Below are 16,539 nucleotides of genomic sequence, written 5' to 3' on the forward strand. Positions count from 1 at the left end.
TGTGCCTGGGTTTGCCAGGTTTTGTACACTGGTTTTCCTACAAGTCTCCCTTCCTCCCAGAACCATGCACAGCTTCCTGTGGTGAGCCATAACAATCCATGGCCAATATCAGCAAGTATCTATAATGGAATAACAATTCTGTTAAAGAACAGTCACAGATTTTACTTCTTTTTTCTGTAAAAATTTGATACTTATGGCCCAATATCTGCAACACAGATACATATATGGTAGAGAATACTTGATTAGATCTACTCTAATCCCAAGAGACTGAATGCCCATTCGTAGTCAGAGTGCACTAGATGAGATCTTCAGGCACACCTCACTGTTGAGTTTTGTCTGAAAGGAATCCTGTTTATTTCCCCCAAGGCTGTTCCACAACATGAACCGAAGTAACGGAGATGACTGAGAGATTTGTGTCAAAAGCGCAGTCCTGCTCCAAATTAAAATTCTAATGTAAATGCATCTGTATCTTCTTCAAGTAGAAAGCAAGTGGGTAATGAGTTCGTAATTTAGGAGTCAAGAATCCCTCTCCAGTTTCTGCACATATGCTCAGGATTTTAACTGGGTGGGATTTTTTTTCTCCTCTGAGAACTCTCCCAAGTCTTGGCAGTCTCAACTATTTAATTTTCCTACTAATCATTTGGGATATACATTTGTATATCAAACATTAATGATATGTGGTCATACTTTATACAGCTGTGATTCAAGCTCAGAAAGCCAGGCTTAGGGGAATCTCACCACACACTTTATAAAATATCTAAAATATAGGTACAGAGAAGGAGAATATAATCTTTTCACAAGGATGCACACTGACAGAATGAGAGGCAACATGCACAAGTTACTCAGGGGAAATGCTGTCTAGATATATAAAAAAAAGCACCCTGTGATTAGCTGAACACTGGAATAGACTGCTCTAGAAATCAGCAAAATCTTTGTCATTGAAAATGCTACTCAGCTTGACAGAGTCCTGAATATCCTAATCTATGGCCTTGACTTGTTACTGAAGTTTGTACAAGTATTTCCAGAGGTCCCTTCCTAACCCAGGCTTTTCTCTGTTTCTGAGCCCTGACTAACAACAGAAGTTCTACACACAAGGTGAAAAATATTATCTTTTTCTTTTTTCCATTGGAATCCTGAACTGCAGCAGTTCATGCACATTTGTACTTGGAAGAGGATAAATTATAGCATATTTTTTGGTTTGGTTTTCTTTTAGTCACACTGCAAACAGTGAGAAAGTATAGATACATATGTTTTATATCCTCCAAAGTTTCTGCCTTGTATGCTACAACTTGGTTTCATCGGTAAAAGACAGCGGTATCCTAAGGTGAGGAGGGCTTTAAAGAAGCTGAATATCTCACAAGTTTGGAAACCCTACATGAACCATCACAGGCAGAACCAGCCCTCCCCTCCTCTTCTGATAAAGGCTTTGGAGGAAAACATTGAAAAATAGAAATAACAGCTAATAGACTAGATAAGGAGGCTTCTTTTCAGCTGAAAATGTGAGAGATAATTTGAAGACTTTGAGTTTCTGTCACTTTTAATCTTTCTAAAGAAAGGAAGCACTCTTTGATACTTTGTAACTTGGCTTTTGTCACAGCAATGGCCCATTACAGATGGACAGACTATTTACCAGATAACTTTATCCCTATGTGTTTGGTCTGGTCTGGACACCCTTAGGGTTTTGGACCAGGGCAGAGTGATGGTTATTCAGGGATTACTTCTGATATAGAAGATGCTGGTGACTGTCTTCCATGTCTCTTCTTCAGAGTCATCAATATCCTTGTTTTTTTTTTCTGTACTCTAATTCAACCTTCTCTGCTCTCCTCCTTTTGTTAAATACTCAGAGTATTTCCTCATGATACACTACTTAAACACCAGTGACTGCCAACACTTGCCTATATTATTAGCTTTGTACAGCAATTGCAAACACTTAGATTAAATAAGTACAGAATGAGTCAGAAAACTCAGTAATACAAACTGGAAAACAGGTTTGTGGTTTGGGTGGTTTGTTTTTCTTTCCTCAAAGCTGTGAGCTGCTTGTTTAAACATAGCTAAGGCCAAGTGATGTTTGTGTTAGAAGAGATTTTAACTACACATTATAAGAAGTTGAAAATAATGTAATCTTTTTTTTTCTAGAATACAAGGCATTGTTGCAAATCACAGCTCTGATCCACTGACATGTTAATGAGCTTTTAGATTAATATAAACGGACCTGCATTGTTGTATCAGGCTGGTATATGGCATATAGCACACTGGTCACACCCAGCAAACATCTAGAGAAAAGGGGCAAACATTAGAGGACTTTATAGCAAGATTCCATGCTGTTGCTAGTTGACCTTTTAAATCTAAATTAGAGCAACTAAAAACAACAAAAGCAAGCAGCGCTTCCCCAGGAAGACCACTTACAAATATTTGCTTGCAGAATAAAGGGCTACTGGCCAGAGGGTAAGAAGTGGTCATGGCACCAAGTTCCTCGTGGTTAAAGAAGCGTTTAGATGATACTCTCAGGCACATGGTGATTTTTGGGGTGTCTTGTGCAGGACCAGGAGTTGGACTCGACTATCCTTGTAGGTCCCTTCCAACTCAGGGCAATCTATGATCCTATGATAAGGCTTCTCACTGTTGGGATTGGGACCAGGAGAAGTTACAGTCTTCTCCGCTGGGTGGCAACCTAGGATACAGCAACAGCGAGAACAGCTCTCTCCACAGGACCACCAAAAAAAGGGATTTTGCTCCTGTTGCTGTTTCATTTGGCACTTTTGTGAACATGGGAGGTGGGAAGTAGCAAGAAAATATATGTAGTTAGAAATAAAGTGAGGACATGAAAGTAATGAAAATAAATTAAAATCTTATAGTAAGAAAATGAAAGACACAAATAAGGAAAAAAAGCCACAAAGATTATGTCTCTGATTTCTTTAAAATACTGAATGCATTTTCCCTGACAAAATTCCCTAGCACAAGACTACAGCATGTATCTGTGCCTCTCCATTTCTGGCAGACAGGTGAAGGTTATGCAGCATTACTCCCAGATACTCACAAGTTTAAATGCATAAGCTCAGAATTTTTCCAAACGCACATATAAATGAAGAAAATGAACTTTTACAAGAGATGATTTTCTAGGACATGAGTTGTACTGTTCCTAGAGAAAGAATTTGCTCTCTTTCTATGAAATGTTAATCTATTTTATTCAAGGTCTATTTCATGTTTATGGAAAAAGTAAAAAAAAAAAAAAGACAGTGTAAATATCAAATAGTTTAAACCTTTTGGAGATTGATGGAATTATTAGAAAGCACTGCTCCTCTGAACAACAAATGTAGGATCTTTTTACATATGGCTTCTCTTCATGTATTCCACTACAACTTGTGTACACAGCTGAGACAAGAGTTTTTCTTGTCACGAGCATCTGTTTGACTCATTCTATGTGCTGTATCTATCACTGTGAACTGTTCCAATGGCAGTGTTGAAGCATCTGCCACATAGGCTTTCTCTACAGAGGAGTTCAGATCACAGAGGAATCTGAAAGAAGAAAGCAGTGAAAAAGCAAATCAGTGAGTTTCAGCTGATGTTCAGAAAATTCAGGTATTTTTTACTTTCTGATAACATTTAACTAGCTTCTGGTGACATTTAACTAAGGGTGGTGTGCAGTGGTCAACCTGTAACTACAGCTTTCTGATGCACAAGGTAGAAATGACCATTTCTGTATTTTCTTTTTGGTAGCCATGAAATATGCTCTGAACTACCTCTATATGTTCATGCTGGTTTTAATCGGAGTAGAGCTAATTTTCTCCATCATGAGTAGTATGGGGCTGCGTTTTGGATTTGAGTTTAACAAAATATGGAGATGTTTCTGCTATTGTTGAGCAATACTTACACAGAGCCAAGGCCTTTTCTGGTTTTTGAACTGCTATGCTGGCAAGGAAGTTGGGAGTGCATGGGATATTTGGAGAAGACACAGCTGGGACAGGTGACCCCAACTGACCATAAGAATATTCCATACCATACGACATTATGCTCAGTATATAAAGTGGAAGGAAGAAGGAGGAAGGGGGGGACATTTGATGTGATGGTGTTTGTAACCATTACACATGATGGGGACCTGCTCTCCTGGAGATGGCTGAACATCTGCCTGACCATGGGAAGCAGTGAACTAATGCCTTGTTTTGCTTTGCTTGAGTATGTAGCTTTTTCTTTCCCCATTAAGCTGTCTTTATCTCAACCCATGGGTTCTCCAGTTTTTATCCTTCCGATTCTCTCCCTGATCCCCCTGATGAGGGAACGAGTGGCTGCGTGGGGCTTGGTTGCTGGCTGGGGTTAAAACACAACAATGTTCTCTTAGGGTGCAAATGCTTTTCCATCAGACTTGCACATCCTTGAGAGCAAGATTCAGATGATCTAAGCTATGCAGCAACTCTGTTCTGCACACTCCAAGTGGTTACAGTGGTTAGAAACAGCCAATCCACTTGCACGAAGTAGGATGTGTCTCTCCAGTGACTGCACAGACTCAAGCAGTCCAGATGCCCAAGTTTGCATAGCTATAGATGTCAGTTGAATCTCATTCCAGAAAATGAAGTCTTCCTTGTACACTCAAATATGGCATTGTCAACATATGAATCCAAAAGAATCAATCATATTGATTAAAATATGAGCTATCTTATTTTTCATTTTAAATTCTTCACAGGTGTCCAAGCAAATAAACAACTTCTGCCTGTTTGATTCAATTGTCTTTTTTTTTAACTACAAATATATTTCTTTACTAAGCAATTAAAAATATGAAAGAAGTAGAAGAGTCTAGTTATCAGCACTTGAACCAATTGGTAAAAAAAATTCTTTCTGAAAAACTAATTCTTTAGATATTAAGATATGGATTTGAAATTAAATAATTACTGCCAAGATCTCTGTGAATATAGTCTGTCCTGTCAAAAGGCTGAAGGGCAGTATCCAGAATGAGCTTTCATTGGGTTGGATCATAATAAAATCCTCCCTTTTCTAGAAATATAGGCTGCTAAGGGCTAGATGTCTTTATCTTGAGATTCCTAGGAATTGAAAAAAAATATAGTCATAATCTGCAATTACAGAGGTTTTTTTTAAAAGAAAACTATAATGGTTTATACAACCTCTCTCCGTGAGCTGCTGTCTAGAACCCCTGTACCATTTCATTGCTGCTTTTCTACCATTCACTACCACTGACCATGTTTACTACTTTTCAATGGAAAATGAAAATCCTTATATCAAAAAAATTGTTGGAATTTTTAAATAAGTTTTTATTTATTTTAAACAGTTTTTGTACAAGGATTGTACAGAACTCTAAGTAGACTAGAAAAGTTGTTTGGATGTTTGCACTTAAGCCAATAATACTAGCTATCTGCCATTCTATCTTTGTAGATTTCAGAAATAATTAAACAGTGAAAAAATGCAGTTTTGTTAGACTATAACATAGGATAGGTTTATTACTTCTATTACTGTTGTACTTATGTGTGATTCAGAGGTTTTAAAGACATGGGGGTATGAAAGTGAGACATTAAAACAAGGATTGCTAGGAATCTAGTTGTGTACAGGAACATAAGCATCTCTCAAATATTGTCATCATCATATTTGAAAAAAGAACATGATCATACAAATTTTTATAGCACTTTATAAGAACTGTTTATAACAACTGCTTGTCAGAACTGAACCTCAGCCAGAGAGGTTGTAGAGTCTCCCTCACTGGAGATATTCAAGAACCACCTGGATACAATCCTGTGAAATGTGCTCTTGGATGACACTGCTTGAGCAGGGAGGTTGGACCAGATGACCCGCTGTAGTCCCTTCAAACCTGAACTATTCTGGGATTCTGTGAACTGGAGACTTAAAACCTGAAGTTCTAGATACCATAACATCTCCTAGTGAAAATAGGCTGAGGAAACAGAGTGAATACAAAAGGAAAAGTTAATATTCTTTCCATTAAACCATAACTCTTTATTCCCAACTTTATCTAACATTTAAATTGAAACTCTGAGAAACTATGCAAAACACAAAGATTTATGCCTTGTTCAAGAATATGTTCCATACTTGACCAAAGGCACTGAGAAAGAGCTTGGTCCTGCACAGTTATTTTACATAGCTTAGCCCAGTGAGCTTCATACATCACTTTGACCAAAAGATCAGTACCAGCAAAAATTGATCTGTGGTGCTATATGATATATTACTTGTGGTATATGGATCAACATGTGTACCTAGTTTTTGAGTGAAATACCTCAAACACTTAGGCATAACTAAGTGTTCTGGATCAATCTCCCAGCTTCAATACTTAGCCTTTAGGGTATTTTGGGCTTTCGTCTCAGCACTGATACTTTTTATTAGTGTGAGATTCTAGATATTTACACTTCAATAAAATAAATTCCACCAATACCTTTAGACTGATGCCCTTTAGAGACAAGGGAGAGAAACAAGTCCTTCTAGGAAGTTCTATCCAACTATTTGAAGATTAAACAAATTGCATTCTACAAGGGTCCATTTATCTCTATTGAAAAAGAGACCAAAAGGTCCATTTAGATGTGCATTTCTTCACACAAATACCTGGAGTAGAAGAATAACATAAGTTTCAACATGGCAAGCTCTTATTAACATAAGACAAAAATGTGTTTAAAAGATAACATGACATAGATTCACATCTCACACTCCTTAGGAAGAGAAGCTACATCTTATTACACAGCAGTATGCTAGAGTGCAATCCTTCCATCCAAGGGATTTTCTCAAATATACAGAATCACAGAATCACAGAATATGCTGAGTTGGAAGGGACCCACAAGGATCATCGAGACCAACTCCTGGCCCTGCATAGGATCATCCTCAAGAGGTACACCATGTGCCTCAGAGTATCATCCAAATGCTTCTTGAACTCTGACAGGCTTGGTGCTGTGACCACTGCCCTGGGGAGCCTGTTCCAGTGCCCAACCATTCTCTGAGTGAAGAACCTTTTTTTAATATCCAACCCAAACCTCCCCCGACACAACTTCAGGCCATTCCCTCGGGTCCTGTCACTGGTCACCGCAAAGAAGAGATCAGTGCCTGCCCCTCCTCTTCCCTTCACAAGGAAGTTGTAACTGCAATGAGGTCTCCCCTCAGTCTCCTCCAGGTTGAACAGACCAAGAGCCCTCAGCCACTCCTCGTACAGCTTCTCCTCAAGGCCCTTCACCATCTCTGTTGCCCTTCTTTGGACGCTCTCTAATGGCTTAATATCTTTTTTATATTGCAGTGACCAAAGTTTGAAGGAAAGTCTTGCTGATAGCAGAGAGGTCTAGTTTATTGTGGAAGAACAGCTCACTGTGAGACTGGACTGTGTTTTATGCTTCATATTTTCTTTCTCTGTCTCATAGGTATCAAGTAAGTATCTGGGAATCTGCACTGTCTCCAGTTGCAGGAATTTAGTAACAATTTAGTTCTGCTGCTTTAATCTGTTCTTCATAGTAACTTCTGATACGAAACCTTAGGTGCTACCTGAACTTGAAAACATTTCAGATTTGGACACGACTATTCACACTAGTGCTTGACTGGGTCACTTACTACGCCTGCAGCATGGCTAAACTCAAAACACCACTTGGAACATATTAAATGCATTAACTTGGCTGACTGATTAAATTTCTGTGTGGGATACTACAGTTTAAAAATTAAAGTTCTTTCTGAATTAAAGTAGCTTCAGTTTGGTTTATTCATTCAATGAACTGAAAAGGAGTTAACATGACTGATTTCTAAATTCACAGTCTTCATTAATGCAGCTTAATCTTCCTGAGTGCCCACAGGTGGACAGGTGCTAAAAATCTTTGACCATAAAAATGCAGTGTTAGAATAGAAACAGTTACAACAGCATCATTTTAATGAATATAAGCCAATCTGTGATTCCAGTCACGCAATTCTAAAGGAATTCCAGTAGAAGCTGAGCTGCTAAGGAAGATAAGAAACCATAACTTTTATTAAACAAGACAAAATGATATTTTGAAGTACATGCTCTTAGATTCACAGTTGTGAATGGCAGATTAGTTTTACTTCATTAGAGAGGATCTTTTGACTACAAAAGCAGCAAGAAAAACACAATTGGAAAGAATAATATTTATTTCTAGAAAAAATAATGAACTCACTGCATTAATAACTGTATGAATATCCGTTTTTATCACCTGCATTGCATAAATGACATTATTAAAATCAATCTGTACACATAAAAATCTATAGAATATTCATCAAAATGGGATTACATAAAGCAATTTTTTTCTTACACGGAGAAAAATTTACCGCAAACTTTCGCAATTAGACATATAGGAAAAATCAGTGGTTTTTACATAAGACTCCCAAGCAATTTCCAGATCTCTATAATCTCCCTGCTTGGGTATCTTAAGTCAGCCATGAAAATGTAAAAAGCAAAACCCCCAGCATAATCTAAGTTTCAGTAGCACACTTACATGGTGCAGGATGCTCAATGAAAATAAGACCTACAGTTGTCAAGAGGAAAGTCTTCAGCAGATGCCACATAGTAATAAGAATGTTGAAAGGATTATCTGTAAATGCTGTGGTGCTGAACATCATTACATTGAAGTTTCCTGTCTGGACTGGTAAAGCTGCAGTGTTCACAGAAGATTCTTGTGGGCATTACAGTGAAAGATCTCATAGACAATATTTCACAGTACAAAATATTGTTTAAATAATTCATTGAGAGCTGTTGTATTAAATTACCATGGCTAGAGGTGATAAATAACTTGGGTTAGAACTATAAAATGTTTCAGAAGATCAGTGTGTGAAATAAGCCTCACTGTAAAATATCATTAAACATATTATTTGAAAGAGAACCTATATATCAAAGTTGAATTCAGTAAGAGCATATTTCTTTTATAAGAACTTCAATAAGGCACAAGTACACAAACTTTCCGTCTAGTATAATCTACTATGACTCATAGTTACTTATTTTATGCAAAGTTTATTTCCGAACTATACAGTAAAGCCTCTTCCGTGAGTTTTCCTTGGTGTTAATATGAACTGTTATACAAAAAGGAGATGATAGATTTTTTTTTGCCTTTTCATGTCATAAACCGTAGTAAAGTAGTCCTGAACTCACTAGAAAAACCTATAAGAGTCATCTGATCACTAACACTAGATTCTGAAGCCTATGTTTTTTCTATGGTTGTATAAATGGAAGATCAAAACACTCCAAAATGAAGGTATGATGATGGTCACTGTTCTTTCTCATGCCTATGTTTCAGCAGTTTTCTGTGACTTTAAAAATAATTCTTTTAATGTACTGCTAATCATGTTTTAAATTCAATACAATTTTAATTTAAATGCAATATACAATAATAATACAATTTAAATTCAATATAATTTGTAAATTTTTACCAACTTAATAAAAATTAATTCACTCAGTGTTAAAACCCCTCTTTTACAGCCTTTGCTGTGCTTGACAAACAAGTCCAATGTTTCTGGGACAAACATTACAGAAAATTATGTATTTGTTCAAGCAAACAAGGAGAAAAATAGAACATTTGTTTTGAGGTAATCTAATGCAATATATATTTTGCTGCTTTTAAGTAATTAAACCTGTTCCATCTTGAAGTGTCATGAGATTTACCTAAGCATATACTGGGCAGTGATATTACCAATATTAAAAAGTAGAAATTACTTTTGGTTTTATAATTCATGGCAAAATAGGGAACAAACCGCACAATTACTATAAACAAAAGGATCATATGGCATTTCATGTATTTTCTATGTTGACATGAAAATATTTTTGTAAGCCCCTCTAAGCCCCTCTCATTCCTTTGACTAGTGAAATACAATTAAGAAGAAATTATTTCTGACTGGGGGGGCAGGGAGGGAGAACAGTGATGTTGCTGGTTAGTTGTTCAATGTACCCTGATGTCAGCAATTTTTCAAATGAAAATGCATCAATTGTAATGAAAAAATCCTCCTGAATTCAGGGATGACCTTTGGAGCCCTATCTTCTTACATATTAGATGACCTGATTTTTATTATAGCCCCAGTGTCATATACTGGTACCTTCACTTACAAGCATCCCAAAAGAGGCAGCAGCAATTCAAAACAAAAGTACTTCAGAATTTAGGCATTTGGATTTTAAACTTTATTCAATTTTTATTGTCTTTACAAAACATTCAGCCTATGAATACCTTTATCCACCATTTCCCTCTTAAGTTGACTTGGTGCTGTGATACCTGAAAACTTCTGGTTCCCCTGTTGTGGAATGCTACTGGTATTAAGATTTTTGAGTTCATGGGAAGATTGAACATTCAGTTCTGGGTCAGACATTTCCAAATTTGCAGATTTTGAGAAAGTAGAAATTTATGGTTGTTTTTTCTCTATGCATCTGTATCTGGTCATTGTTAGCAACAGCATATTAGGCAAAGCAGTAAGAGCCATAATGGGTTGTTCCTAGATTTTAAGTAGCTCAGGAAATCTTTCACATTGGTGTCAAGTGGTGCCTTTGATGGCAGTTTACATTCTCCCTTATTATAAAGTGATGACTAGCTCAAATTAAAGAAAATTAAAAGCAATTCATTATATCTCCTTATAACACCATTTATCTTCTTTTGTTGGATAAGAACAGAATCAGGATTGTACTCTTGTTTCAGAATATTTAGGAATCAAAAGAGAAAATTCCTTCCCCCAGCCTAAGAGCTATGCTAAAGCTAAGCATTTATTTGATGATAGATGCTTATTATAATCACTTTCTAACAATTTGCTCAGCAATTAAAATCAATCATGCTGTTTAATTTCTCTTAATTTGGACACTTCAGATTTGCATTTCATATGAAACTCTTCCTTCAAAACTTGATTAGCTGTTTTTAATAATCTCCATTAGTCTTGAATCCTTCAATACACATAATTTTATTATTTTTTCTCTCATATCTATTTTTGCTTCAGTTGAATCACTGGTCTCAAGATGTACAGTACCTATTTTGCTCTCCTCTGTGGATTTTTAATCCATCTCCCTCCACATTCTAGCCAGTCTCTCTGGGCCACGAAAGCTGTCTACCTCAGTGTATCTGCACTCCCATTATTTTAGCTTTAATGCTAAGGTGCAACCAAAATTCCAAAGTGATGCATGAAATTCTTCTCATATGCATTGTTAGTGCATAACTCATTAATTGCAATTCCTCTTTTTCCATTGAAACTAAGGAATCCCATGACACTAAATTCTAGGTACTTCACCACGACACTGCATTGGGTCTGGCTGAGATGGAGTTAATTTCTCCATAGCAGCCCTCACAGTGCTGCGCGTTGCACCGGTAGCTGGAAAAGTGTTGATAACACACCAATGTTTTGGCTACCGCTGAGCACTGCTGGCAAAGCATCAGCACTCTCTCTCAACATTCCTCCCCACCTCCCAGTCGAGGGCAAGATCCTGGGAGGGGGCACAAGTAGGCCAGCTGACCCAAACTGACCAAAGGGATATTCCATATCATATGACATCAGCTTAGATATAAAAGCTAAGGAAAGGAGTAGGAAGGGGGGGAATTTGATGTTTACAATGTCTGCCTGCTGTGAAATCACTATGTGTGCTGAAGCCCTGCTTCTCGGGAAGTGGCTGAACACCGCTCGCTAATGGGAAGTAGAGAACAAACCTTGTTATTTACCTCTTTGCTTGTGTACGTACAAACTTTCACTTTTGCTTTAGTAAACTGCCTTATCTCAACATATGAGTCACTTTTCCAGCTTATTTTCTCTCTCCTGTCTGGCTGGGAAAGGGAGTGATAGAGCAGCTTGGCATCCAGCCGAGGTCAACCCACCACAGACACTAAGTTTATGCCTTTAAAAGTGAAGTTCGAATTTCAATTTCATGCCCAACCACTGTAGTCACACAATTGGGTAAAACAGTAAAAGGGCTCGAGATTCCTCTGAGATGTCTTCTCCCTCATGCTGCAGTGATGTGGACCTCATGAGCGTGGTCTTGCCCGCTACTGATCTTGTCAGGCAGGAATACAGGGATGTGGGGATTCCGGTCTCAGGTTTTGATAAAAGCATGAGCCTGTACTGTGTGACAGGTTAGATCCAGAACAATTTCTAGTGCAGAATCAAGGGCCGTATTTCCATGTCATTGTGATTTGAAAAAGAAAAAAGAAAGTCTTAAGCCGAAAAGGAAAAAGCTGAAGCATATGAAATGTAAACCATTAAGTAAGCTTTTATTTTAGTAATGCCCATTTTTTCTTTTTCTGACCTTTTCCCATCCACGCTTGATAATCTCTTAGACAGTATTAGAGAAGGCAAAGGTTATAAGATTTATCTGATATACAATATTATAGCTGTTAAAAACCTTGAACTGCTTCCTTTAGGAAAATGAACAGAAAAGGAAAATATAGAACTGCAAAGATCTTTAAAAAATGTATCTGTCTCCTGTCTCCAGGGCTTTTTGCTACTTGAAGCTTGAAATACACATACAGTAAGCAGTTTTAGCAATCTCTTCAGGTCCTGATAGACCAGCATTATGTAGTTTATGATATTGTTTTCTCATGTCAGGTGCAAACTTGGAGTCATCACCAGTTATGGTACATGTTTTTTAAACAGAAGGCAAAAATGGATGGGAAAGGATGAAGAATCTCAATTTATCTAATTGAGATAAATAGAGATTATCAAATCTCTATTTAACTTATTTGAACAATACAGGCTTTCCCCTATCAGTGCCAGAAACACTGCACAGATGAGTTCACCAACATCTTTACTTATTACTATATTAGTGGAAATGCAGGGTGGGAGAAGAAAAAAAGAAGAAGAGACTTAGTGTGCAGGTTGAGGTGTTCTTCAGTATTTAGAGAGAAAAGTGATGAAACCTGCTCAGGTCACTACTGCTTCTAAAATGTCACGGTATCCTGGGATCATGGCAATAGAAGTTGAACAACATAGGATTTAGATAATCCTAGATTCAGAATCGTAGGGCTAGAGGAGATTTTAAGAGGTTATCCAATTTGTATCATTAAGAAAAATCAGCTCTTGCTGCATCATTTCTCAGTGCCTTGCCTGTTCTTAAATATCCTTCTTCAGGCAGATGCTGGACAACAAAACTATTTATTTTTGACCCTTACTGTCCTTGCTACAAAAAACTCTCCCTAATGTTGAAGCAGAATATATTTTAAATGTTTGCTATGTGTCCTAGCCATTATGAAAGCAGATAATAGACATTTCTCTTTCTGCTAGCAACAGCCTGTTTCCACCTAACATATTTTCCTTTCCAGGTTAAACAAATATAATTCTTTGACTCCTTTTTTTTTTTGTAAGATGAATTTCCTAGAGGTTCTCAATTGATTATAATACATCTGGGAATACTCTATGAGTATGCCACAGTTTTCCTGAAAATGCTAAACATGGGCTCAGGTTAAGTTTCACCAAGACAATTTTGAATTGCTTACCTTGGGTTTTTTTGCATGTTACTAGTCCCTTTCAATCTGGTTTGCCCACACAGCACTTAGGTTCACAGCCTCCAGTCCACACTCCCAAAGCCTGATATCTTCATTTCCCTTCACAATATCCCCAACCACAACCACCTCTGATGTTAGTCATCCCTCATTAGACCTCTTGGCTCGTTGATTGATACAATCAATCAATTACAAATGTCATTTCACAATCTGTGGGGCAGATCAGGAGACTTTTTTGCTCAAATACAACTTCCTTGTTTCCAAGTTTGCAGAATTTGTTTGTTTGAGTGTGTTTCTGATCCTGAGTTTGACTTTCCATGGCCAAGAGAAATCTCCAGATACTGTACACCCAATGTGCTCCTCTCCCATAGGCTTGTGCCACATATGCCTTACTTTCACAGAAGGCACACAGATGTGCCCAAACACAAAAAGAAAAGACTGCCTATTTTTTGCCTGGATCATCACTTCTGTAATAGTAATAATAGTAAAAAATTCCTTACCTTAGAAGTTTTTCCCCCTTCCGCTACAGAAATAAAAATATAAACAAGTAGCATTGAACAAAGGGCATTTTTACTGAATGAGAAGACAAAATGAAAGGGTGCAAGAGGAAAGATCTGAGCACCGTCATATAGCTACTGAAACAGAAGAACATGTACTACAATGTGTTTAGTGTACAAGTAGAGGTATTGAGATGTAGGAAATAATCTGCAGGTGTCAGAGTATCCTGCTCTTCTGGTTTTAATCATCATTCTTTACTTCTAAGTATTATCTACATCTCAGATCTTCAGGAAGCTAACACTCATATTTACTGACAAAAATATAAATATAGATACATTAATATATATATGAAGACAAAACATTTTAGTAAGGAAATTTATAAATTAAACTTATACCGAAGTGGTCTTACTTTTAAGACACAGTGCTTTTGTCCCCTGTTATATCTTTAGGTGGATCCGAAAATTGCTGAAATCTTTGGACCAAGGTTGCCAACGAGACTACCAAGGGGGTCAAACGCTCACTGGGCCTTGGTGCTGCTGAAGCACTGCACTGCCCAAGAAGATAAAGAAAAGTAGGCCTGCAGATATTTGCTGAAAGGATGTCCATTTCTTTAGATATCAATAAATAAATGACAGTTCCTACCTAACTTTTTAAGAGATACCTAAAGGTGCAGGCTGCCCACTGTTCCTTCTACTTGGTACCTGCTATCTCACACTACTAACTCACCTCACAGCCTTTAGCCACCTTCTTTGATAAGACCTTTGATACTACCTATTAATACCACTAATGTCACATTAACATAATGATTTTGAATAAAAATAATTGCAATAAACCTTTCCATATTTTGGTCTTTGTCATCACAACGACTTCCCACTCACAGAAATATTTGTTTTGGTGATCAAAGCAATAAAGCAAAAACATAGACACCGGCTCTCTGAAAGTCTTTCTGCCATCCAAAATTTTATAAGCTATGATTCCAGAGATACACATCCAGGAGCATAGCAGTTTATTATCTCTTTACCATTGCTACTGAGTGATGTCTGCCAAGCTGCTGCATACATAAAAAAATACATGCATTTCACCTTTAAAATGTGTCTTCATCTTTTAACTCTTAGCTCTCTCTTGAGAAACAATATATATTAAGAGATTACTTTGTTCTTCTTTGCTTCCAGAAAAAAGTTTTAAGCTTGAGTCTGTTATCACACACTCTGCATTAAAAGGAGCATTTTAAAAAGATCAAGATGAAACAAAAACCCATATCCTTTTTCTCTAACTGTATTTTGTAAATGCCAATCCAGCTTCTTTTCCAGTGTTTATTTAGATGCTGCAAATTTGAAGGGAAAATGTCTGAAGAACAGTAGAATTCTTTTTTTTTCCTCAAACACAGATGCAGAGAGATTTTGTTTACTGTTTATTGTTTACAGGTGAAGCCTGAGAGAAGTAAACCCATGCCGATTTATTTTTCAAACTAATCTTGACATTGACAGAGGGAAACAACTTGACTCAAACGGAAGCTAGTTTAGAGAAACTAAAAAAACCTTAAAGTTTTTTGACTTACAAAAAAAGAAAACAGACAAGAGTCAGAAAGGTACCTTTTTACGACATCTTCTCCATTCCAACACGGGAGTCCATCTGCAGCTGCCAACTCGTTACTGCACATCTGGTCAGCCAGGCCACCATAAAAGGCTCTGTAGAGCCGGAGGTGGCTGATAAATTCCCTGCACAGGGGAACACGAGAAATAATAAGCAGTGTCAATCAACACATTACTGTTGTGCATTTATACAAGGAAAAAAGGAATGTGCTTATTCCATTACTCTCCACTGGTTCCAGTGATATTTTAAATCAATTTGTCAGTTTCCTGTTAGATAAGTTTCAGATACACTTTTATAGTTTACAAAGTTGATATTCCCACTGATCAAATAAAAAAAAAAACCACCTACTTTACTCATGCTCTGTAACAGGAACTATTTTCCTTCAACCTGAAATTTTTTTGCATACTTGTGATACTGTTTGTAATGCTATACTTGGACCATTAAATGAAAAAATGTTCCAAAAAAAGCAGCATAGAAAATAAAAAAATAGGTGCATATGAATAAGTCACCTCTTTTTCACAAGAGCTATCAACTAGTCCCCTACACATCTTTACAGATAATACAATGAATATTTGTTAAGAGTTATGCAGCGACTCAGGATTTAGGTAAGATGGGTAAGATGTAGGTGTTAAATATTTAGTGGAGATTTAAATAACTGCCTGAAAGATTACATCAGTTCCACCATGTGCTGTGCTGGTATGCTATAAATTATGTATTGTTATTTTAAATAATGGTCAAGATGCCCAGAGCTAATGATAAGGTTTTGTACTTACTTCAAAACAAATTAATTACTTTTTAGTTAGTATGTTCTTAACTGAATTGTGATATTTTATATAAATTGTTTGCTTATGTATTGAAAATTTCTTCCTAGGACACCTCTTCCTGCTGTGAAAAATTGAAATATTTATTCATTTTGGTGTAGAACATCATGCTTTACTGAGTTATCTATGACCTGCTGGCACACAGAAAAGCACCACCAAATGCTGTACTCATTGCTCTGTAACCCAGCAAGCTTCACTTTATGTTAACTTCTTGTATAGAACATGGAGTTGAGAAAAAA

The 16,539-nt window shown here is 37.0% G+C and overlaps 1 protein-coding gene across 1 annotated transcript in view; it reads right to left on the bottom strand.

The window, feature by feature from the left end:
- The window catches only part of GPC5 (glypican 5), a 314,065-nt gene that overhangs the window by 187,085 nt on the left and 110,441 nt on the right, over window positions 1–16,539 (bottom strand). Inside the window, exon 5 of the mRNA XM_051780908.1 lies at window positions 15,479–15,604. Coding sequence (XP_051636868.1) covers window positions 15,479–15,604 — 126 coding nt within the window. The remainder of the gene's footprint in view (window positions 1–15,478; window positions 15,605–16,539) is intronic.

This window comes from Manacus candei, unplaced genomic scaffold, assembly GCF_025592945.1.
Source record: "Manacus candei isolate 608988 ecotype Guabito, Panama unplaced genomic scaffold, ASM2559294v1 h1tg000014l, whole genome shotgun sequence".
Taxonomy (NCBI): Eukaryota; Metazoa; Chordata; class Aves; order Passeriformes; family Pipridae; genus Manacus; species Manacus candei.